The sequence below is a fragment of the Heteronotia binoei genome, chromosome 19 (genome assembly GCF_032191835.1).
Source record: "Heteronotia binoei isolate CCM8104 ecotype False Entrance Well chromosome 19, APGP_CSIRO_Hbin_v1, whole genome shotgun sequence".
Lineage (NCBI taxonomy): Eukaryota > Metazoa > Chordata > Lepidosauria > Squamata > Gekkonidae > Heteronotia > Heteronotia binoei.
Genome location: NC_083241.1, coordinates 42352520 through 42378708, shown reverse-complemented (window position 1 = coordinate 42378708; position 26189 = coordinate 42352520). Strand labels below are relative to the sequence as shown.

General features: G+C 42.2%; 1 protein-coding gene across 1 annotated transcript in view; it reads right to left on the bottom strand.

Annotated features, from left to right (window-relative positions):
• Positions 1 to 26189, bottom strand: part of RORA (RAR related orphan receptor A) — a 523174-nt gene that overhangs the window by 11643 nt on the left and 485342 nt on the right. Inside the window, 4 exon segments of the mRNA XM_060259894.1 lie at positions 1119 to 1142; positions 1145 to 1516; positions 2726 to 2867; positions 10484 to 10569. Coding sequence (XP_060115877.1) covers positions 1119 to 1142; positions 1145 to 1516; positions 2726 to 2867; positions 10484 to 10569 — 624 coding nt within the window.

Here is a 26189-nt window from a genome sequence, read left to right as displayed (position 1 = left end):
TCTGCTCAAGACCAACTGAAACAAATGCGAGCTGCACTGGAGCACAGTATGCCTATTTTCATGAAAGATGGACTACCATTTGAAGATGGGCTGCTGTTTGACTTTTCTGACAGCCACCAAGATATCTTTGGCTGTTGCTTGTCTCTATTTTCTTATTATTTATTTATTTGGCTGATTTCTATTCCGTCACTTCCCACAAACAGGCTCAGGGCGGAATACAACATGTCAACAATAACAATAATAAATCACAGTGTTTAATTAATAAAAAAACCAAGCCATTAAAACAATAAAATCAATCAGCAGTAATTGTATAATTCCAACAAGAAGCAGCTCTGGCACAACAAAATAAAATCAATGCTACAGCAATAGGCCCGACAAGAGGTGGAATGACACAACAAGGGAGGCCGGGTTAGATGTATCATGGACGTCTGCTGCCTCACCCAAATGACTGGTGGAACAGCTCCGCTTTACAGGCCCAACAAAAAGACAGTAACTCAGATAGGGCCTTGGTCTCCGCTGGGAGCTTGTTCCACCAGCCCAGAGCCAGGTATTATAGAATATCAGTAATTCCTTAGCTTGTTAGCTCTCTGGATTACTTTCCTATGAAATAACTGTTCAGCTTGATACTGCTGCTAAATATCAATCAGTTAGTTAAGGAATGCTGGGCTGCATCTGCTCACCTATGAAAAAATTCATTATTATTCTGTGTCAGCATTAACAAAACATCCCATTATTTAATGTGGGCATTTAGTGCAAAGGGGAGAAAAATTACCAGTTTGACTAACCTGCACATACTCATGGCAACAAGGCCAGGGAACTGGTGGGCCTAGCAAACTATTTTCCTGGGCAGATTTGTTAAATCACTCCAGCAAGTGAGCAAGTCTGATTTATTGTGATTCAGACCCAAGCCCAAGATTATTGATTTGAATAACACCATCATCTCTAGCTAAAGTTGAGGTAACTGTGTTTTCGGAATGAGCAGCCTGTGTAGTTACAGCTGTATAGTTTTGATGTATTTACCAAAAACTCCAAATGTTGCAAGCAGTTTCTAAAAAGCGCTGCTCCTATTCCAAAGAGTAGTACAGCAATTAGATGGGACATTCTTCTCTAATTATTACCTAATTCTGCCATGGACACAGTAGAGAAGTCTCTCCGTTTGTAAAAGAGCAATATGGAAAGAAGCCCGATGCTGGTGTGTAGTCACATATCGGTTCTGGTTTGATTCCATTTATATCGAGCCCCGACTGGTCTGGAGAAGGCTGTATGTCTAAGTAGAAGCTGCTAACTGCAGAATCTGCTTTGCTACCTTCAGGGGTATGCCCATCAATGTAATTACTGAGGTCATCATGCAGTTCTGTTAGCCCATTCGTAGTGATATTGTAGGTTGGGGTCAACGGTTCTGCCTCTCCAGGTTGCTGTTGGTGATCTCTCTGTTGCTGCTGCTGCATCCGATGTTTCTGCACTTCTGCGTATAAGCTGTCCCTCTGCTTTTTTGACATTCGGCCAAACTTTACAGCTGAAATATATTCACAAGCAATACAGTTTATCGCCATCAGTTGCTGCTGAGATCCACCAGCTTAAAGTTAACAGACGCTACACTTTCGGGCAGCAACAGTAAAATGCTATATTAGAAGGACACACCATAAATAATTCCAGGGCATCTATCAAGCAGCCTATCCTAGTTACTATAATATTGAGACTTGCGTATTAGAAGACAGCCATAATTCTATGGGGTTTAGTGTTAACAGATTTTTTAAAAAATGTCATGTGTGTGTGAGAGAAAGTGTGTCTGAGATGCATGGATAAGGAGGCTTCTATACATCCAGTCTTTAATGGGCAATTTCCATAAGAAAAAAAAAATAAGCATTAGAGTATAATCACACAAAATCGACACAAATACATTTAATTTACACAGCAATCTTGTGTGTCAAATTTGGACAAATCTTGCATTTCTCCTCCTTTTTTGGTATTTTTTTATTTTTTTTCGTGTGCATTTGTGTGTGTGTTTGCACTGGAAGTCATATTGACCTCTGGTGACTGACCCCTACTGGGAACCTGGAGGATATTCATGGAGGTGGCTGAATAAGCCTGTCCCACCTCCTGACTGGGTATTTCAAGGACAGTCTCCCATCTAAGTACTAAGCCACAGTCAACCTCGTTTAGCTTCTGAGATCTGATGGGATCATGCTTGCCTGGGCTATCCAGGTCAGGGCAATCTTGCATTTCTCATGAAAAAGTAACTCTAACTTGGATCATGCCTTCGTGAAAGATAAGTTTAGCTGTGGTTATTGTGATATCTGTTTGGCAACAGCAGGACCTCACAGTTCTTCTACCAATAATTGGGAGGGGGCATGGGGAAAAGAATTTGGAGAAGGATTGAAAGAAGATACAGGACACTTGTGTGAAAAGTTGAGGTTCTGGAATCAGAAACATATCTAAGAAAAATATAACAAACCTACTGAGAATAGGAGAAAAGTACATGTTTACTGTCACATTGCACGAAATGATAAAATCTGAATAGCGTGTGTGTATGTGTGTGTGTATATATATATATACAAATAAATAAGCGGGCAAAAAAGTCACTAGCTGAACCAATCCAAAATAAATATTGGTTTATGAGTCACAGGACAGTTCAAGAATAATATTTTTACGAATGGGATGAGCAAGCAAAAAGCTAAAGAGTGTTGCACATACAAGACAGCTGACCTGAACTAGTAAAGCTCACCATCTCGAGACATCCCTACAGCCAGGCATTTCTGTAATCGACAGTGTTGGCAACGGTTTCGACTAGTTCGATCAATTAAACAGTTCTTCTGACGAGGACAGGAGTAGGTGGCATTGCTTTGCTGACTCCTCCTGAAAAAACCCTGTAGCATAAATCATAAAATGTAAGAAAATTTATCAGTGGCAGACTCCTCAGTGTTAGCACACTATTCAGAATGGACTGCATGCTTAACTAAAGAAAATAAGTGGAGCCCATTGATAAAATTAAAATTATTTGTGTCCTCAGAGGTAGGGAAATCTCCCATCAAGAGTACTTATTAATATTTTTGCATAAACGATTAACTAATAATGGGGGGGGGGGTTGTACATTTCAGTTATATGCATGTAAAGGCTGGAGAAAATATCAGCTCTGCATCTGTGCTCTGCAAAATGTCTGCATTTGGCTAGACACAGTAGGTTTTTAAGAGCTCAAAGGTATTCTGGTGTACCACTGTCAACCTTGTTTATTGGAGAATAAAGTGAGGTGAAGGCTTGCTAGTGGTGTAAGCAATCTCTTTTTTAGGCTGCTTCAACGACCTGAATAAATGCTTCCACCCTTTAGACTTGCCAGGTCCCCGCAGGGGATTCCCTGGTTTTTCAGGCTTCTCTCTGCCACCAGCCAGTCAGCTGGTGTGAAGAAGCCCTGCCCCAACAGCCACCATGTGTCTTTAAACCTTGGCAGGTTTAGAAGAGGCTTGAAACTGTTTGTATTTCTGAATCTGTGTGCGCCTTTAAATCTCAGCAAGAGGAAAGCTGCAGGGGAGGCAGGGCAGGCGGACAGAGCCATGTGTTTCGAGGAAAACTCCACCCCCTTGGCTATTCTTTCATTTTTCTATTAGTCTGAAGAAGTTAGTTGAAATACAGCAGATGGTTACATTCAGCAATGTGAGTAAACTGCCCCAGTGAAATCACGAAAGTGTATGTGTGTGTGTTCACTTTTACTTAGTAGAAGTGTAGCTGCTGGGGGCAGAGGAAATGAAGACTATATTCAGGGGAATTGCACTGCTGTATTTTTATTTATTTATTTTAGGGAATGGGAAAGTCTCCCACCTCCACCCTCAAAGTCCCCAGATGTTTTCTGAGTTGGACCTGGCAACCCTACCTGTATAACCTCAATCACTTTTAGATGTAAACCACAATCATAGAAATATAATAAGACATGCCCAGATGGATCAGAGCTGTGATCCATGAAGTCCACCATATTGTTTCACACAGTGGCCTACCAGTTACCCTGAAGGACCAACTAACAGGGAAATACAAGGCCAAGGCCTCTGAAGTTGCTTCATTAGCCTGGGCGTTCAGAAGTTTCCTGTCTTTGGACTGAATGATTCTCTTTAGACATCCTGTCTAATAACCATTGATGGACTTCTCCTTCAAGAATCTGCCTAATAAGATCAGCTTCACATTCATCTTTTCACTGATACCAGACAATATAACTATGAAAGGCCAAATTCTTGCTTTCTACAGCCACGTTGCTTAACTTGGTAACCTCCTCAGGAGACTGGGAGGCCACAGTAATTATTCACTCCTACTATCTATTTCCAACAAAAATTACATTCATAATTGCATCTAGTAAGCCTGAAAATGATAAAACTAGCCAGTTTGTATTATATCTGCTACACTGCAGGATGGATTTATTAATATTTTAAATTGATATTATCAGGCAAGCAAGGCAGAGACTTATTTTCATGATGACATAACGTTTTACTCAGTTACTTGTGACTGACAAAAATAGCTGGTGGATCTGGCAATCTCTGTACGATCACTGAAAATATAGTGTCTAGAACCTAAAAGCCATCTAGACCTATTTTGTAATAAGCTGAATTAGAGAGAACTATAATCTTAGTTATAGAGAAAACAGCTGTGGTGATAGAAACATGGTTTGCATATTAAAGAGCAAGATTCAGTCTCTGTCACTCCCAATCAAGAATAATTCAGGTAGAACAGCTCTGGAAATGTTCATATCTGGAGTGCAGAACTTCTGCCAGCCAACAAGAAAAGAATGGACCATGACATATGGACCACGGATTTGTTGCATTTTAAGTTAAAACATTCTTAACAGTTACTTAAGAGTCACAAGCAAGATGCCATGAGAGAGATAACTTTTTGAAAGAAAACCAAGTATACCAAGAGACAATTCATGCTTCACTTATTTTAGATGCAGATACCAAAACATACAATGCCTGCATAGTCTGTCAACTGCGGATATACAGTTGGCCAATTCTCCCCCCTCCTCCAAAATGCTTTAAGTATGAAATGGTGTTAATTTGTTTTTATTGAAAATTGCATCAGGAGCTGTTAAAGCTGAAAGCTCTATATATGGTTGACTAACCATATATATATATATGGTTAGTCAACAGTAAGCAAAACTAACTAGTTGTGAAATAATAGTTGTGAAAGGGGAATTGTTGCAAAGATAGGTTTCATTTATTGTATTCTGAAATAACCATTGCAACAGTTCTCAATTAAAGAGGCATTTGTTTTTTGTTTGGTAAACGATGAATGTCTATGAATGTCATAAGGAGTGGGGAAAGCATCCTTCCGTGCCTTTCAGATGGCAGAGTTGTTGCTTCTCCCGCCCCATTGCTTTTTGAGCCTGGCAAAGACCTGAACCACTGTGCTCGTATTTGGTCTTTTGACAATTTTCGTTTAATGAATTGATTCCTACAGTTCATTAACATGCCCACTTCCACTTCTGTATACACATATGTCTTAATTAGCTGCTCATTGGCTGTTTAATTACAAGAAAACAGCTGACAGCTGCCTTGTTGCATCCTAATGGCAGACACTCTGGAAGGGATACACACCAGCCCATGACAACAAAGACTTATTCATAATCCCATGATTTATTGCCAACAGTTACACATTTCCACGTATCATTACATTTCACAATATTCTAATAATTGCCAATTAGGGGCTGGATAGTTGCTGGCTTCCCCCCCCCCTTCATTCTTTTGCATTTTCTAAACCAAACTCTGAACTTCTAAAGTTAAAAAAAAGTATAATACCAAATCTGGATTTCTGTTCATAGAATTTGGTAGTACATTGCAAAAACATTTTGAAAAGTTTTACATAGAAATCTTGGTTCATTAGACTTGGTTCATTATTGGACTTCAATTACTTTTGATCATTGCAATCCCACTTGAGCAGTTGCAAATGCATGTTTACTTTGTTAGCTATAGAAACCTCAAATGTGAATAAGCCAGGGCTTCTTTTGGGGGAAGACCAAATACGAGCACAGTGGTTCCGGAATGCACAAGAACTCAGTTCCGGCTGGCTTGGCATCAGGGGTGTGGCCTAATATGCAAATGAATCCCTGCTGAATGGAATAAGCCATCATAGGCTGGCTACAGAGAGATTTTTTGTACCACCTAATGTCATCTCAAGGTCACTGTTTTTTCAGCAGGGACAGTTCATGCTGCAGCAGTCATCAAATGTTGGGTAAGCAAGAGATGAACATGTATTTGTGCACTATCCATCAGTCAAGAAAAACAAGATGACCCAGTCTCACAGTGCTTTTTGGGAGGGGTAGGTAAACTAAATCATTTTAGAAAGGTTCCCTACAGCTGTGTTTAATGTCCCCATGCTCAAGATCTTAGCAGTTAAGCTGGTTTAGCTAAAATGATATCTGAAAAATTACCCTGATTATGCACTCTCACTTCAGGAAAAAAAGGCCTTGCTAGATTGGACCAAACTCACCTAGTCCAGCATTCTTTACAAGAAGCTCAATAATTACCAGGCATTAGGTTTCAACCCATGCCCTGGATAGGTTTAACAGTGTAGATAATAGTTCAATTCAGAGTTCAGTGCAACAGATGGACTAGGATTTGCCCATGAAATGCTGGGTTTCTGACTCACTTTACCCATGGAAAATAAAACTGATATCCACTTTGCCATGGATTCAATGTTCAGGTCACCACACATATGGTATTCCTGGTGCTTGGGGGGGGGGGGGCATACAGTGGGAGGGTTTCTGGTGTCCTGGCCCCACTGATGGACCTCCTGATGGTGCCTGGGTTTTTTGGCGCTCTGTGTGACACAGAGCGTTAGACTGGATGGGCCATTGGCCTGATCCAACATGGCTTCTCTTATGTCCTTATGGTATACCTTTGAAACAGAAAAATATTCCCTCAAGGGAAACCCATCAGAAAAGAATTCTGCTTCCATATGAATTTTTTGTGAAACAGGATGACAACAGAGCATGTCTTCTGGTGTGTAGAATATAAATGAATAATAATTGAGAGGTGGCCTAATGCTATGTTTCCATCTGAACACAACGCTATTTAAACCTCTGGCAGATGTATTGTGTGGGGTAAGGAACAAGGAGCGGCCCTCAACTTTTAACAAACACAAGGCTGCCAGGAGCATGAACAGGAAAAATGGGAAGACATGACCCAACCACAATAATTGGGCGCTCCACGATCATCCTGAAGGAAATCTGTTCAGAGCAGAACTTGTGGACTAACATAGGGAAAGTAAGGAATAAAAAGGAAAGATAGAGAGAAAAAAGTTGAGGAAGTCACTGTTTGGTAGGAATGCAGGCTCCAGGTGAATCTGAGGATCCCCCAGAATTACACCTCATCTCCAGTCTACAGATATCAGTTCCCCTGATTCTATGGCACTGCACCCCCCTGGGGTCCCTGTTCTCTCCACTAGCCCTCCCCACCAGCAACCCTACTACTTGGCCCAAACTGATCTGATAAGGATCTGACATGGAAAGGGGGCTTTACAGTCCTGTCAGAAGCTAGCTCACTGTACTGCTATGAGTTCCTCTCAAAAACTGTCTTTAGCCTATAAAGAAAGTGATGTAAGACTGAAAGCAAGAAAACAGAGGCTGACATAAGGACATGCGGCATTTTTACAAACAAGGTCAGAGGGCGTGTCAGAATAACTCATTTGAAATGTAGCCAAGAGCGACATCATTGCAAATATATACGCATCACAATTTTTGTTTGAAAAACAGAACGGCAACATCCACGCTGCTACAGCATTAGTGCTGTCAAGACACAGACATCCACATTTTCTCTCTCTTTCAAAATGGAGCAGATATATCTTTTCAAGTATAGCATGAAAAGTTAAGTACACGTCAACAATACATATTGATGAGAGGATGCCTTCCATAATTTCAATCTCAGAACCTTGCTCCGTTACACTGCCTTAGCAACAAGGGACCAACCTCCCCGATACCATATGGATGAACCATCTTGTACAAAAATTACGAGAGCAATTCCAAGTCCCATCACACGGGGAGCACTTTGCTGGTCAAGTTTGTCAAAGAAGAAATACGCATACTAAAAATTATTTTTCTCCTTCTCTGATCTCTGTTATGTCCTAACCTGGATTGCCCTCAGGCTAGCCTGATCTCATCAGATCTTGGAGGCTAAGCAGGGTCAGCTCCAGCTAACATTTGTATGGAAGACGTCAAAGGAACAGCAGGGTCGTGACGCATAGGCAGGCAATGGCAAACCACTTCTGAATGTCTCTTGCCTTGAAAACCCTATGGGATCGCCGTAAGTCAACTGTGACTTGACAGCACTTCCCACCCCCCCACCATCATAACTTCTGCTAAAGAACTGTTAGCTTGAAGGTGCACTGGGGATGGCAGAGGCTTTACTACACTGTTGTACATCTTTAGGAACCTGGGGTTTCTTTTGGAGAGCAGGAATGGCCAAGGTGAGGGCCATGAGACACTCTGCCTTGACGATGTGATGCACCAGCCAGTATTAGTCAGACTGATTGTGTCTTCAAGTTCCCATTCTTAAAACTCTCCAATTTTGTTTTAAGATTCAGCAGCAGAGCTTGCAAATTAGCCTGGTGTAGGTGAGCTACGTAGAAATTTAATTTATTTTGGTTTATCCTGTTTGTCACACAGTGGGAAATATGCAGGCTGTTGGCCTGGAGGTCCCCAGCTAGAACATTAAATAGCAGGGGAGTAGCCATTCTCTTAGGTAGCTGTCCTCTTCAGTTTAAACGTTAACAGTTTCCTGCCAAGCAGGGTTGGGGAGAATGGGCAGAAAGTTATATTGTAATTTTCTTACAGGTCTAAGCCTCAATGGCTTTTTGCAAGGCTTTTTCCTCAAACAATAATTATTGATTTGCATCTAAGAGATGGGGAAACACTTTGGGCCAATTGTGAAAAGATTAGATTCTAAACAGGAGGCAGGCTGGAAAGCCTCTGTCTGCGTTTTGGACATGGGACCATCAGGTTGAGCTGTATAATTTGACATTACATCGCTATGGTTGAAACAGGTTAGACTACGAGTCCTTGGAATCTGAAAGTCCCTCAGATTTCTTGTTTGCGTAGTCTCAAAAAGGCTGTGTCCAGATCAGCAAGGAAGGCTCAAAACCTTTGGGCTCAAAGCCACTCCAAGCCTTAAAATACCAGACACGAGGCCTTTTCTCAGAAATATGGGGCAGAAAATTTTCCAAAGCTGTATTTTTTTGGCAGAATACTTTCAATTTCTAAAGGTTTGTGGTTCCATAAAATAGCAATGAATTGATACTATTGCCAATATGGCAGTTTGGCAGGTCCACAGTTGTAATTAATGTTTTCCAGGTGATTTTCCTGAGGAATTGTATAAAGAAGGTACATGTTTGTTTTACTGATGGGTAAACAGTAAACAGAGCCCCGTGGTGCAGAGTGTTAAAGCTGCAGGACTGCAGTCCTAAGCTCTGCTCACAACCTGAATTCGATTCTGGTGGAAGCTGGGTTTTCAGGTAGCCGACTCGAGGTTGACTCAGCCCTTCCATCCTTCCGAGGTCGGTCAAATGAGTCCCCAGCTTGCTGGGGTGAAAGTGTAGACATTGGGGAAGACAATGGCAAACCACCCCGTAAAAAGTCTGCCATGAAAACGTTGTGAAAGCAACGTTACCCCGGAGTTGGAAACGACTGGTGCTTGCACAGGGGACCTTTCCTTTCCTAAACAGTGGTAGGGAAATACAAGTGATAATCCAAATCAAGTTATGGATTCAGCCGATTGCCTGTGCAGGTCAAGTCAAAACCAAAGCTAAGATGCTTATTTGTGTCTTCATTATCTATCTTATTGTAATCTTTACAACAGCTCTGAGAGGCAGACTAATATAGTACCATTACCACCTCCCAACATTGCAGATATCAGCTGAGGTTAGTGTTGCCAAGCTCCAGGTGGTGACTGGAGATCCCCTGCTATTACAGCTTATCTCCAAACAACAGAGATCAATTCACCTGGGGAAAATGGTTGCTTGGGAAGTTGGACTCTATGGCATTAAGCTCTACCCCCAAAATCTCCAGGTATTTTCCAACCCAAAGCTGGTAACCCTAAACGAAGTTCAGAGAGAAGGACTTGCCTAAGATCACCTAAATGAGTCTTCAGAAAGGCAAGTGTTAACCCATCTGGATCCATTTGATCTCCTAGCCTCTTGAAAAAGATCAGTCTTTTCTATCATAGTCTTCAAACTAAGCTTAGTTTCAGAGAGAAGGTTTAGACGTATCTGTGGAAATACTCAAAGAGGTATTTGAAGACTTTACGTCTTAAGAACCAATATGAATTTAGGGAACTGGTATTTCAGAAGAAGGGGAAGGGAGCACAAGCAATTTTTTAAAAGGGTTTTTTATTGTATTGATCAGTGCTGGTCAGTTGTAGAAGGACAATATAATCATGCCAAGAGGCAAGCATCTATGGGAAGGACTTCCCACAGTCATTTTGTTGTCAGATTGTATATATATATTTCTAAAGCTTACCTTGCAGCCCTCACAGGTAATGACACCATAATGGATTCCTGATGATTTGTCTCCACAGATCTTGCATGGAATAATTTCAATTTGAGCTGCAACAGAACCACACAACCAGTTAATTATATTTTCTCTTAAATACCTTATAAAAAAAGAAAGCATTCCCTGATCAGCATTTGTACAGTGAAAACTAATAACCTGCTCAACATTCTACTACATTAACTATTCATCGCCGCACGGTGAGGGTCCCCTTAGGGGCCTTGTACTAATTTATGGTTGCTTGTTATATAATAGCTTTTCAGGTTATTAAAATGGGCCATCCGAGAAGGTGCTTAAAAACCCACCACATTGTGAGATTTAGTATTTCAAAGCCAAGAGGCAGCTGGACACATGAGTTCCTACCTTGCCCAAAGAAATAAGAATGTGTAATGAAGGAGGAAGCTCACGCCACATAGTAAGGAGAGGCGCAAGGCAGAAACCGCACCAGTGCCGGAAATAATTTATAGCTAGCTGATTACTGATGCATTTTGATCATGCGTGTTCTTCCTTGGGAAAAGAACTAGATTGGAAAGTAACTTTCCAGAACGTGTTCTCTTCCAGATCAAACCAAAGAACACTGAAACAAGTCTTTACTGGAGCAAATAGCACACAAGTGTTACCTGTCTTATGTCTTGAAGACCCAGTGTAGCACTGGAAAGGCACTAGGAGCCCTTGGAGCATTTGTGGAAACCAGAAAGGCTAGGTGCACCAGCGAGAGGGTGGGGAGAAAGCCAAGGGCACTGTGTGGAATGCCTGGTGGGGCAAGTATGGCCAGGAATACAGCTGGGTAAGGGTGACAGGTCCAGGCAGCTGCAGTGCACAAGGAAGAGATATCATTAAGCAGGATGGGAGCTGCAGCCCAGGGGGGCAAGGCATGGAACCAATGGGATGTATCCAATCCTTAGGAAGGGTTCTTAAGGAGGCCATGATGAGGAGCTGGGTGGCACTAAACTGAGGAGGTTGGAAGCCCCGACTAGAGGAGATACTTAGGGAGTAAAGGCAACCCTGGGCCTGCAGAGTGAAGGAACTCTGGGGGTGGCGGGTGGGACCTCTTCAGCATGGAGTATAACAGTGTTGTGAAGTGAGTATATGGCAACAGAATGGGAACGTGTTTTATCTGGGAAAGTGAGGGATGGAACCCTAACCTAGACTCCCACGGGCCATGTCTCTGCAGGCACCATGCCCCACAGTCCCTGCCCTGGGCCCCAGTCACACCCAAGTCCATTGCTTCATTATGTATCATACTGGCATGAAGCAAGCCAATATCCATTTAAGTGATTCACCTGCTTAATCACACAGGAAGAGAGTAACAATTTTATCCTTGGGTTGAAAGCTCCAAGCCATCACAATAAACTGAAGCAGTACATTTAGTGGGGACAACAGGAAAACTTTAAAAATAGCAACAGAAGTATAAACTAGGTTGCTCAGTGTATTCAAAGGTTTGATAGCATTGCCTTTAATGCTTTCTTTCTGCTTTTTTTGATTCAGTGCAATAGCATGAAATCAGAAACATATAGCCTTGTTTGAGTGGCTTTATACCATTGTCTTACTAGTAAATGGCAGGGAAAGCATTAGAACAATTCCAAATGTCTGGTTCGCAAGTTATCTAATTAAAACAGAACTCTAGACAGAAGATATGCACCTTCTCTTTGCCCTTTAAAGGACACACAATTTCCTTGTCTGATGAACACAAAATTTGCAGGTTATCCTAGTTTTAATTTTTTATAATGGGGTACTTTCCTCACATATCTCTTTCCATCTTTCTCATGCAAATAGACAGTTGCTCAAACCTTACCCATATGCAAACAAGAAACATTAAAAGACTTGCAAACAGAGCATAGCATCAAAGGAAGTGCACACACTTTAGGCTTTGTTTCACTATTATTGAGATGGGGTTAATGTTAGCCCAATCTACCAACCTACTCAGGTTTTTCCAGAAATGAACACACTGAACAACTGAAATGCTTACAGTCAATTGTACCTTACAATTAATTGGTTTGTGCATATAAAGTAAGCAAAATTTTCCTGCTTATCTAAAATACAGTAATTCAAGTGAGGAAAATAATTTTAGCCTAGACTTAACCTGAAGTACAATTCCAGTCTGCCAGAGTAAGGTTTGAACTGTTTTTGGTGCAATCATTATTGATTAAACAAACTTAACAGAAACATACACACACTTATAGTTTCTTATAAACTTTTTAAAAGAATAGGACAGATTGGGGGGGGGGGGAATCAACATTATAGATGAATTGTTAACACAGAGAAATTAGGGTCCTAATAGATACAACCCACTGTAAGCGAGCTCTTTGACACGTACATTCTTGTGTATGTCCTGTTCCTTTCTCAGGAACATATGCAGGAAAGAGGCTTCCAACGAATTGCACACAAAGTCCTTAAACCTTCAGGGCGGGAGCTGCTCGTTGTTGACTGATATCTCACAATCTAAGTCAGCCCTGGTTAGTATTTGAATGGGAGACCACCAAGGAAGTCCAGAGGAAGGCAGTGGCAAACCACCTCTGAACATCTTTTGCCTTGAAAACCCTCCAGTGTCACCAGAAGTTGGCTTGCTGCCACTTTACTTGATAGTACTTTCTACGCACTTTTTTTTTTTAAAGCCTAGGTATAGGAGGCTCTGGGAAACAGTGCAGAAGTCCATGAGCTGGTGCCATATAGCAGGGATGGCCAAAGGTAGCTCTCCAGATGTTTTTTTGCCTACAACTCCCATCAGCCCCTGCCAGCATGGCCAATGGCTTGGGCTGATGGGAGTTGTAGGCAAAAAACATCTGGAGAGCTACCGTTGGCCACCCCTGCCATATAGGCCTGTACCATCAGTCAGCAAGGGACAGAAGCGAGTCTCCTAAAATGCTGCAAGACTTGGCTCCAATCCTGGAAGGCACTTAATGACACACTTCAAGCACACACCTGACTTTATTTACTACTCCAGATAATCATATGGTTAAGCACAAGTGCTGGTCTGATTGATGTGGAGCTCGCTACGATGGAATGAGAAATGAAAAGATACGATTGCAAGCACAATCTACATGCCAAGACTTCAGTCTCTTCCCTGTAGAAAATGATTCCCAGTATTAGGGCAACACCCACTAATGAGTCACGGAGTCTTGGCAAATAGGGTAGCTTAGACGATGACAGCTGTCAGTGAAGACATCAAAGCTCAGGTGATAGGAACTTATCCCGGAAGGTGATCTGAAAGAGAGTCTTACAGTTCATTGCTACAGCTTTGAACTCTCTATTATTGTTTTCTGGATTACTGTTTGTATTGTTTTATGACATTATGTAAGCTGTCCTCTGGAGCCCGCTTGTGGGGTAGGATGGGATAAAATCCCCAAAATAAAAATAAAATCATAAAAATAACAGCCCCTCCCCCCAATCCATAAATTATTAATCATGTAAACCTACCTGGATTAAGTTTAACATGATATATGGTCACATAAGAAGTTGCACCAACACTGGTGAAAATAGATGAAATGTGACAGTCAAGACAGAGGACACAGAAAAATCTACCAAATCTTACAGGCATTTGGAACATGGTTTGTCTGGTTTTATACCAGAGAAATGGAATCTCCCCCACCCCCCAAAAATGCTGCCATGTTCACAAATCTCAACATTAAGAAAAGATCATGAGTATCAAACACAATAGAAGCGTTAAAGTGCTCTAAGACTAACAGACTTATTGTGGCATAAAACTGAGTGGTCCTGATTCCACTAAAAAAAGCTGATGCCATGATAAATTGGCAGTTTCTAAGGTCTCATGAGCCTCCTTTTTGTTTTTTTGTGGAAGCAGACTTGACACAGCTACCCTTTGAAATTTAATATAAACACATCCCATAGATATAAAGCAGAAGGTGCCACACTTATCAAAGACAATCATTTGTGTTGGAAACATTGCACTGCTCTTTATAAGTCTATTGATTAAACATGAAGTCATACATAGTCAATGACACTCATACATATTTAGCAGCGTAAACAAGAACACCACATGTAATGTGGTATTTGAAGCAAACCAACCAACTGAATTAAACAAGGAATCATTTGACTACATAACATTCTAATCCCAGTGTATTTTCAGCTCCATTACCCAAATAATTTGCTCTACTCTGCACCCTAAAGTAATTCATGAAGATGAAATATTATTCACCTAAATTGTCTAAATCTTGCAATGACATTCTGGTTTCAACAAATTCCTAAACACTGGACCCAAGAATGGGTGTGTATGTGCACATGTGTGTATAGAAGCACAAACAGTTCGTACTGCAAGCACCATTATCTTGTCCAACCTAAATTTCAGGAACCTCTTCCACGTGCCTAAAATGTAATCATGAAAAAAGAGTCATAATTCCAAAATTACAGAGAGCAAGAACGATGATTAAGAACACTATTCAAGGAGTATTTTTGACAATATTAACGACAACAATTATATTGGATACAACTACCCATTGTTTTCTCTACTTAAATAAACAAGATCCAGACTTGAGATAAAAGTGAGTTTGGGAAGATTCACAATATGTGTGTGGGTATCCCCAGAATTTATTTTCCCAGTTTTCACTGTGGTAAAGCCTGAGGAGTCATGTTCAAACTGAATGGCTTTTTATAGATTTCTTGGGTGAGAATGACTGCTGTTAAGTTTAGGGCTTATTCAGATCTGCTTCCTGCACTATATTTACACATGTACATCCAAGATGCATTGCTGTACTCAATGCTAGGGCTGGCTACTTGGCACTTGGCAGAAGCTGACTTTTTTCAACAGAGCGGGATTGTTAGCTTTGCACTTGTTATTAATTTCTGCAATGCATTCTCCAATATAATGCATTTAATTAATAATAAAAAACCCCTTGCCATTGATGACATGTGCACATTCCCTTGTACCGCAGTAGTATTCTCAATAACTGGCTACCTGATTGGCAGTACATTATTTGGTCTTAACATTTTCAGAAAATGAGTGCATACACCTGTCTGGAAACAAAAGATCATACCAGCATGTGCTTATCCAGGGCCCCCCAAGGTGGAGCCTGTGAGCACCAAACACTTGGCTTGGTGCCTGCCAAGTTTTAGAAAGTGGTTGGGCCCTGGAAGGCTTTTGATTGGCTATCAGAGATTTTGACTGGCTATACAGATTTTTTTTAAAAATGTTGCTTTGGCAGCAGCTGTCTCCACACCAAGAGGATTTTTACTTGTGTGACTGATGGTAAGGCACCATAGCCATTTTGTAGCTGGCTCCGTCTCCTGGAGTAGCCATTTTGTGGCCACACCTACCACAGTATGCTAGGATTCCAAAGGTGCCAAAAAGCCAGTTTAGCGTAGTGGTTAAGAGCTGTGGACTCTAATCTGGCGAACTGAGTTTGATTCCCCACTTCTCCACATGCAGCCAATTGGATAACCTTGGGTTATTTATTTATTTATTTTATTTCATTCGATTTATATCCCGCCCTACCTCACCGAAGCGGGCTCAGGGCAGCTCACAACATAAAAATTCTAACAATAAAATTAAGAATTAAAATACATCAATAATTTGCACAATAAAACAAACGCAATTCATCAGTGTGCTATCCCACAGTCCTCCTTAAAATATTCAGATGCCGGCCAGTTGTATGCCAACCGGAAGAGGACTGTCTTACAGGCCCTGCAGAACTGCCCAAGGTTCCGCAGGGCCATCACCTCTAGTCACAGTTAGTCACAGTTCTCTCAGAGCTCTCTCAGCCCCACCTATCTCACGGAGTGTCTGTTGTGGGCAGAGGAGAGGAAGGAGATCGTAAGCCACTCTGAGGGTGGGGCATAAATCCAACTCTTCTTCTGTTGGGGACTCCTGGTTGACATGGTCCTAGAAACCACAAGGCTTCATTCCTAAGAACATATCACTGATGGAAAGGGAGTAATACCAGTGACACTTTTGCATTCATTTGCCATACAAACATAATGAAAGTAGTCCACTGAATATAGTTCAGTCAGCATCACAGACAGATACAATTAAGAGGGTTGGGCCCTCTTATTACAACCGCCAATGCCAGAAGTGGTATGACATCAGCAATACTCAATTGCTTACTTGGTGGTTTATGTCACACATCAGTGAAATATAGTGGAAGGGAAGAATGACTCCCTACTATACTGAAATCCTTGACTTTGCTGCTGGGAACAGCAGACTTCCAATTTCCAAATCCCTTTAAAAAGAGCAGCATCTAAAAAAAAAAAAACATTGCAAAGACTGATCTGTAGATGTAGAATTCAGTCAGAAGCCCAGGAGGGTGTGAATGCCCAGGAATGTGCCCCCCTCTCCCTCCTCCAGTTTTTTCCCCTGCAACTCGTGCAGACTGGTGCAGACAAGAGAATTCTGAAGCCATGGCTCAGAAAGGACGAGAGAGCAAAATCTAGGATCAGCTCGATCCAATGAAAGTAAGACCATAGGTCTATAAAAGTATCCTCCCTGTCCTTGGACCTTTTGTTGAATTTTTAAGGCAACAGAGAATCACGGAGTTGGAAGGGGCCCTACAGGCCATCTAGTCCAAGTTCCAGCTCAGCGCAGGATCAGCCGAAAGCACTGCTGGCAAGGGTTCGCCCAGCTGTTGCTTGAAGACTGCCAGCGAGGGGGAGCTCACCATCACCCTAGGCAGCCAACAAGGATGTCAGGGAGGAGACTTGAAAAATGCATTTTTAAAATATGTCGGGGGGGGGGGGGAATCCACACTCTGCTATTAAACATTTGAGAAACAATTCCCTTAACAACACCACACACACTCCGCCTACGTTTATATTGGCAGTAAGTTGAAAGTTCCTTTCTGGTTACAAACAACAAGATGCTTTTTGTCCACGCCGACACCAACATATCCCACATTTGACTGTTCCTAGCAGCTGGTCCTAATCTTTCTAGCACTAATGCAACTGCCAAGCGTCATTTTCGGAGGATGAGCTTTTGAGAAGCTCTGTGATAACAAGAAAATCAAATAAAAGAGCTACAGATTTCCCACTGGCAACGGCTGAATCAATTGCACGGGGTCCGCCGTTAGGTGTCACTGCAGTCAACAGAGTTGAGCTTCAGCTTAAGAAAGGAGGGGGAAGAGGGCCCATGGGACTTTAAAAAATGACTTATTTATTGCAGCTGAAACTTTGAAACTTCATCTGATCTTGCGATGGACAAAGAGGGCTCTCATTTAGACAAGCTTGTGCCAATATAAATCAGATAATCTTTAAAGGTGAACAGGACTTCTTGTTGCCGACAAAACTGAAAGATTAACATTGCTACCACTCTGTTCATTCACAAGTTCAAAACAATGGAAAACCACTACCACCACCACCACCCCGGGCTGAATAGGAACATAGAATTCTTATCTCCCAACACCAAGATGGCTAGCTGTGTTTGTCTCTAGCAGCAGAAAAGAGCAAGGGTCCAGCAGCACCTTAAGGGCTAACAAACTGTGGCAGGGCAGCAGCTTTTGTGAGTCACTGCTAATTTCTTCAGACATTTTTACAGTCATGGCTTTGAAAACTCTTCAAGCAAGTAAGCGATTTGTTAAAACTACACTTTTAAAGAAAAAAACGCCTTCAGGGTTTGGAAAACTGCTGCTGATATGATCCCCAAAATAAGCATGTGGTTAAAATAAAACCGCAAATAATTACTTTAAAAGCCAATTTCCTGGGGCTAGTAATGTCACAAAGTTCTGAAAACAGTGAAAGTGCCCATTGTTTTTCAAGCTCTGCTGTATTCAAAAAGTGAAAGCACTTCTGTGCTCTTTGCCTCTCTCCGTGCTGCTTTCCATACAGTTAAAACAGATGTTATTTTTCCTGTTTCCTACTAAACATAATTTACACCTTGCAAAAATTAAGTTTACACTATTCAAACTTTGGAATGTCAAACCTAGAGGTAGCTACGATGACATCTTTAACTGGATCAACTCTAAGGGGAAGTGCAACAGCTGCCAAGCTGTATAAAAGATTAGAAAGCACAATAAGCTTTTATCAAAACAGAGCTGGGTAAAATTCCACCTCCTAAAAACAAGAATTCTTTGAAAATTTACAGACACATGAAACGGAGATGTTGTGTTGCAACCACAGCTGGGATACGTACTGCTTAATCCCTAGTCTGCTGTACTACTAAGAGTACATACTCAGTTTCCTACCATGGGATGATCAGCTAATAGAAATATGCACAACTGTCTGAAATCGGTTACAGTGGTATTTTTGGACTGAACTGGATTTATAAGTGTGTTCAAGGAAGCAGCCCTTCTGGTACTGCGCTCTTTAATGGAACGTCAGTAAGATCCAGACCCTCCAGTTGGTGAAGAGAAGCACATCCATGATCAAAGAGAAATTAATTAAACCAATACTATGTCATCAGTAAGAGCTGCTAGAGCGCAGAATGTCTTTTATTTAATTGCAGTTATTCTGTTGATCCAAAAAAAGGGGAAACCACATTGCATGTGTCTGAAAAATACTGTCCAGTTACAACCAATTTATGGAAACCTCAGCAAGGGGCTTTCAAGGGAAGTGAGAAGCAGCGGTGGTTTGCCATTTGCCCCCCTCTACAGAGCCTTCCTTGGTGGTCTCCCTTCCAAGTACCGACCCTGCTTAACTTTAAGATCTAACAAGACCCAGGCTAAGACTACACATGCCACCTTCTCTCCCCAAACCACATTATCTAATAGATTTAGGCTGTATAGTTGTACTCCTTCAGGAGCCCTTTCATTATGGACAGAGCTCTTGATCCAACTTTTTGCTTGCCCCAATTCCATCTCTTGCCTAAAAAAGGTAAAGGTAGTCCCCTGTGCAAGCACCAGTCTTTTCCGACTCTGGGGTGACGTTGCTTTCACAACATTTTCATGGCAGACTTTTTACAGGGTGGTTTGCCATTGCCTTCCCCAGTCATCTACACTTTCCTCCCAGCAAGCTGGGTACTCATTTTACTGACCTCGGAAGGATGGGCGGCTGAGTCAACCTCAAGCCAGCTACCTGAAAACCCAGCTTCCACTGGGGATCGAACTCAGGTCGTGAGCAGAGCTTAGGACTGCAGTATTGCAGCTTTAACACTGCGCCATGGGGCTCTTGCACCAGTGCCCAAGACAAATGCCTAATTTTCTCTCCCCACTGCTGCCCAACCCTATCTCTCTTCCCTTCCCTTCTGCAGGTCTGTTATTTTGATCATTAACTATAGGTATACCACCACAGGTGCCCACTTTCTGCAGTTCAAACTAATTATGCATAGGATGTAAAATTGTGGTGAATTTTGCAAGCGTCAGGCTATCGCAAGGTACATTTTTAAAACAAGCACTTTGAATATTCTGATATAGCCAATGTGAAAGGGGGAAAGGCACACGAATCAATGTTTTCTATGCTATTTGTAGACTAGGTTTCCTACCTCTCTTTTGACCCATGCTCTAATACAGGAAAGGAAAGGTCCCTTGTGCAAGCACCAGTCATTTCAGACTCTGGGGTGATGTTGCTTTCACGTTTTCACAGCAGACTTTTTATGGGGTGGTTTGCCATTGTCTTCCCCAGTCATCTACGCTTTCCCCCCAGCAAGCTGGGGACTCATTTGATCGACCTCGGAAGGATGGAAGGATGAGTCAACCATGAGCCGGCTACCTGAACCAGCTTCTGCTGGGATTGAACTCAGGTACCCTCAATTTTCATATTCCAAGAGTTTGGCCACTGAGAGCCCTCAATAATTAAGCTTTCCAATACAACACATGCATCTTAAATTGTGACTGCAAGCTTTAGCCAGGTAGATGGATCAGCAGCCTTTAGTTGATTAATCAGGAAAAGCCATTCTTGATGGAACAAAGTTCGAGTCTGTTGGCACCTTTAAGACCAACTAAGTTTTATTCTAGGTATAAGATTTTATGTACAGGCACACTTCAGGTACCCAGAATAAAACTCTGTTGGTCTTATAGGTGCCACTGGACTCAAACTATGTTCTTTTGCTTCATGGAATAACTGTTTGATCCTAACATTCCAAAACTGATACAGCTTGTCAAAAAGCAAGGCCGCTTTTTCTTAGTAACAATTAGTGGTGGGTTAAAAAAAATGTGACACTTCCTACAGTATCTTTCCCCCCGAAAGTAACCACAGTGAGAGTTTAGTAATATGGAAATTTAAATTTAATCTGTCAGCCAGTTAAAAGGCAGATGATTAGTCAACCGACTTTTAAAAAAAGAATTGACTGACAACCCAGAGAGAAACAGACAACTCTTCTGGTGAACATTTCATGCAAGAGTTTTAGATGCTAGGTAAACTTGTGCTCTCCAAGTAAGCTAAAGTTGAGGTTAACGTATTTAACACTAACTAAATCTGTTTAATGCCTGTCTCCAAAATGACAGTGTCCTTGTAATCTGCTTTAGATAAAGAAGTGCCAAGCTTAACGATTACATAAGCCCATCACTGAGCACAGAAACAATAATCAGATCAACTTTTTTTATTTGTATGCAAAGAATCAGCTGACTTTTTACAATCCAATTTAACACTTGCAAAAGCCCCCTTTTCATAAGAACCCAGCTGAAATTGGACAAAGTACATGTTTGCAGAGAGAAGCGTTTTGTTTCCTTAACCATTTTGCCTTCAGTCAAATTTTATTTTAAAACAGCTTGTGTGGGGGGAGGGAAAAAGTTAACGCTTAAAACAATAAGTGAAGGAAGAATGTGGACCAATCCATCCAGTAACAATAAGTAATTTAACAATTACTTTCCCATTGAAATTAAACATTCAAGAAGAGGCTTAGAAAGAATGGAAACAAATTTTTACAATCCCCTAAACAGAAGAAAGAAACCATTGTGGCATACCTTGTAGGGGAAGAATGTTCCACTTGAAATTATTTTTGAACCTCTACTACTTAGCATAGTTTCACTGGATCAAGATGAGTGGCATTCTGGCTCGCTAAACTCTCTCTCTCTCTCTCTCTCTCTTTCTGTGTGTGCGCGTGTGGTGCCATTAATTCACAGCTGACTTACAGTTACCCATACAGCAGGGGTCCCAACCATTTTGAGCCTATACGCATCTTTGGAATTTTGACAGAGCATGATGGGCACAGCCATAAAATGGTTACCACCAAAATGGCTGCTGCAGAAGGTGAAGCCAGCCAAAAATGGCTGCTGAAGCTTACTCTCAGTCATACCCTTAGAATCCTTGTGTCATGGTGGCAGCTGCTGCCAAAGCAATATTTCTTTAAAAATTGCACAGCCAATCAAATTTCCAATGACCAATAGCCCACTAGGCCCTGCCCACATTCTAAAAACATCCACCACGCACCAAGAAAAATATTGGTGAGCACCATGGTTTTCAAGGCAAGAGACTACAGGTAGCTTGCCACGGCTTTCCTCTGCATTGCAACCCTGGAATTCCTTGGTCAGTACTCCAGGCAGTGCTACCATGAGATTCCTCAAAGCAAGAGCTGAAAAGGTCTACATGCCCTTATTTGGACTGGATGATCAACATCCCATCTCTTGATCTGCACAGATTCCATTGTTGCCAAGGCCTGGCAGAGTCTCTCATTCATAAATCCCATTCTGTTGAGGAAGAGGGTCTTAAATTATCTGCTCACAACCTGTATAAAAACGTTATGTGAAAAAGGAAACTCATGCAGGTGAACTGTACATTCCAGTAAACATTGCTGCATCATGGGGTTCTAATTATTTTATGTATGGATGGAATGACTGAGTCTCCAAATTCTTTGCCAAAGCCAGCAGACATAGTTGTTTATAGAGGAGTGTTCCTGTACCATTAGGAGTCACCAAAACCAGATCTTGAGCATCTTCCAGTAGCAGCAGTAGATATATACGTATACATGCACATCCCTGGGATGTGCCAATATGGCAGGGAAGGAATAAGGGGTTAAAATCTCATTTGGGTTTATATTTGCCAGGTTCAAATGCTTTAACCTACTCTGAGTACATAAGATATAGCAGGATTCACAAAATGACTAAAGGAGGTATTTCAACTCAGATTATTAGCCTCTCATCAAGAACAGCAATGCTTGCCATTTCTTTCAAATGCTGCTCTGCTCTGTATTGTAAATTACACTCATACACAGATTTCATATTTAAAAACTGCCTTAGGGTAGCTATGCCAGTAACAGCATATCAATACGTGCCCATTTCTAGCGGTGATTTATAACATAGCTGTAAAGCAACATTTCTCTAGGAAGAGGACAGAAATATCCTTTGTCCTTCACCAACTTCAGCCTATGTAACTTTGCTGTCCAAGAAGATTTGTAAAGTACATGCCAAGCCTTGAAGGGAAGGACATGGGGCTCATACCCAAAGACTTACAATAACTCTCTCATTGAAGGAATCTGGATACCTGCAACACTGCAATGGAGCTTAAGCCATTTTATGCAAAGTAACTAATTAAGCTGTGAGTGAGATGATTAAAATGCCTGTGTCTCAAGAGGCAACCATTTTCAGAACTACTGTAATAAGAACTCTCTGGGATTTTTGAATGCTTGTTACTGCTCGCCAAATATGAATGTATAGTTCTATTCAATATCCTGGCTAGCCTAACACTGGTGCACAAACAGGTGATGCTTGCTTTCTTCTCGGAGTTGATAATCTTGTTTACCTGTCCATTACATTTTTATTCCACCCTTCCTCTAAGGAATTCTGGGTGTTGTACATAGTTCCCTCTTCCATGTCTTATCTTCACAGCAACCCTGTGAAGTCGATTAAGCTAATAGAATGCAACTGACTCAAGGTCATCCAGCTAGCTTTGTGGTGGTGGTGGGACTGGAAACTAAACCTCCTAGTCCTAGTTTGACTACTACACCTCACTGGCTGTCACGTTATCTAGAGGTTATCTTTCTCCTCAATTAAAGTGAGATTACTCATCCACAGTAGCCCACGCTTCCTGAAGACATGTGAGGGGAGAACAAAAAAGCACAATCAAGATCAAACTATCCGATTAAATTTCCCCATACCTACTTAATTCAGGACGGAGATTATTGTTTATTTATTGTATGGCAGAGTTACACACAGGAAGCATGTAATATATAAAACACGGAACCAAGTTGATACAACAGGCATTCAAGACTGGTTAGGCAATCCCCCTAAATACTCATATCTAAATATTCAATCCATTCAGTCGCAGCTGGGGAGAGTTCAAAGAGCTCCATCACATCTTCTTGGAAAGCATGATGCTCACATATCTGTGATAGATAGAAAATAGTTTTGTGGGCTGCACCACAATTGCTTTCAGGTCCTAGTATTTTGCCTTATTTAAACAATAGGTCTGCATAGCTGCCAAAGCCTGTTTGTATTATATTAGTCATCTTCCATACTTAATGTGGCAAGTCAAATCCTATGGGCCTCTCGGTGTTTTATCAGGTTACGGATAGCCAGCGGAACTGATTGCATCCATATTCACAACCATTCATTCCCTTGACTGAAATTTTGTGATTGCAGGATTTGCACAGATCTTATTGCTGGGTGTTGGGGAAATCTTAGTCTGGACAGGACCGCATCCGCCATGTCTTTGTGGATAATCAACTCTCTGTTTTCAGTGATCTTTCTATATTAACGAAGAACAGCATCTTCTCGTCAGAGATGCGGGGGAGTGTTGTGGCACAACTTGGGTAGCCAATAGGTCCAAGTGGGTTTAATACATTTGCTGATGGTTCTCACTGTTGTATTGAGGACAGAGAATACCATTCCAAAGCACATGGGAGGGGGGAGGTTTTAGTGCTGTTCTGGTCCAGATTTTGATATATCTCTGGGGAAATGGTTTTTCCACAAAAGCAAGCCGCCCTGAGCCACTTGTTGGGAAGGGCGGGATATAAATCATAAAATAAATAAATAAATAAACCACCAAAAGTGCATCAACACATCTCAAATCTAAACATCAGATATCATATCAATATATCTAATTCTTAATATGGCTACATCTGTGGATACTTAAATCTGCAGCAAATTGGAGCCATACTGAGAAACAAAATATTTTTCTTAAAATCTGACACACTTGGACAGGGCTGGGGCACTGCAGGAAGCCTGATCAGGGGCAGGGAGAGCTACAATGCTTGCGTACCGCGCTCCTTGCAAGGAGCATGGTACGTAAGCCCCAGGCCCAGCTCATCAGAGGAGAGAGGGGGCACCCCCAGGTGGGGGGCACCCTAGGCAGCTGCCTACCCCACCTACTGCCACACGCCAGCTCTGATGCCAACCCACCACTACCATCTCTCCTCAGCAAGCAGGTGAGGAGGGCCAGGATCTACTACCTCTGCTCCTCCCTGCTGTGTGAGAGAAGGAAGCAGGCTTGAGGACAGGGAAGGGCAGCACCAGAACAGGCAGGCAGGCAGCCAACCAACTGACACAGCAATGGAAAGAGGAGGCTGCAGCTGGCCAGACAAGCAAAGGAGAGGAGACAGTGACAGCTGAAGAGATATTGAGGAAGGGATGGGTAGCAAAGTGGGCAGGTGAGGCAGAAGGGAAGGGAGCAGCCAGCAATGGCGTGAGTGGGTGGGTACAGCAGCAAAGAAGGAAGAAGATGGCAGGGAACGAAAAGGGAAGGAGAAGAGGCCATTGCAAAGGAGCAAGGGGTAGAAAGGCAGCATGTTGGCAGAATGAAGCAGCAAGAAGAAGAACCATGAATCATGCAGGGGGGCATTTCTGTTGGGTTTTCTATTGCAATTTCACTTCCTGTTGTCATGAGTTAATTAAATGAATGTATATGCATGCTCCACCAGCCTGCACCCCAGGAAGATTATCACCCTCCCCGCATCACTGTGGGTGAATCAGTTCTGAAGACAGTCCAGCAGTTCAGCTACCTGGGGTGCATCATCTCCTCAGATGCCAAGATCGACAAGGAGATTGACAACAGGCTGGCAAAGGCAAACCGTGCATTTGGCCAACTGCACAAAAGAGTGTGGAGCAACAAGCATCTGAAAAAAGGCACAAAGATCAACGTTTACAAAGCGGTTGTGATGACAACCCTCATCTACGGCTCCGAATCGTGGGTTTTATACTGTCATCACCTGCGACTCCTTGAGCGCTTTCATCAGCACTGCCTTCGCACCATCCTCAACATCCACTGGAGTGACTTTGTGACCAACACTGAAGTCCTCAAGAGGGCAGAGGTTACAAGCATCGAGGCACTTCTGTTGAAGACGCAGCTGCGCTGGGCAGGGCATATTTCTAGGATGGAAAACCACCGCCTTCCCAAGATTGCTCTGTATGGCGAACTTTCCACCGGCCATTGAAATAGAGGGGCACCAAAGAAGAGGTACAAGGACTCCTTGAAGAAATCCCTTGGCACCTGTCGCATCAACCATCACCAGTGGTCTGACCTAGCCTCAGATCGCAAAGCATGGAGGCACACCATCCACCAGGCTGTTTCTTCCTTTGAGAACGCACGCATAGCTGGTCTTGAGGACAAAAGGAGATTAAGGAAGAATCGCACTGCTACAGCACCAACCCCAAATCAGACTTTTCCCTGCAGCCACTGTGGCCGGATCTGCCTGTCCCGCATTGGTCTTGTCAGCCACCAGTGAGCCTGCAGCAGACGTGGACTACTACACCCTTCTTAAATCTTCGTTCGCGAAGTTAAGCCGAGAGAGAGAGAGAGAGAGAGAGATGCATGCTGATGCTTAGTCAGTGAGAGATAGGGCCAATGAGAATGTGTGCACGTATTTCCCGCTCACGCTAGGTGTCAAAATGTAAAGTGACCATTGAAGGAAAGCCCTAATTGGCTA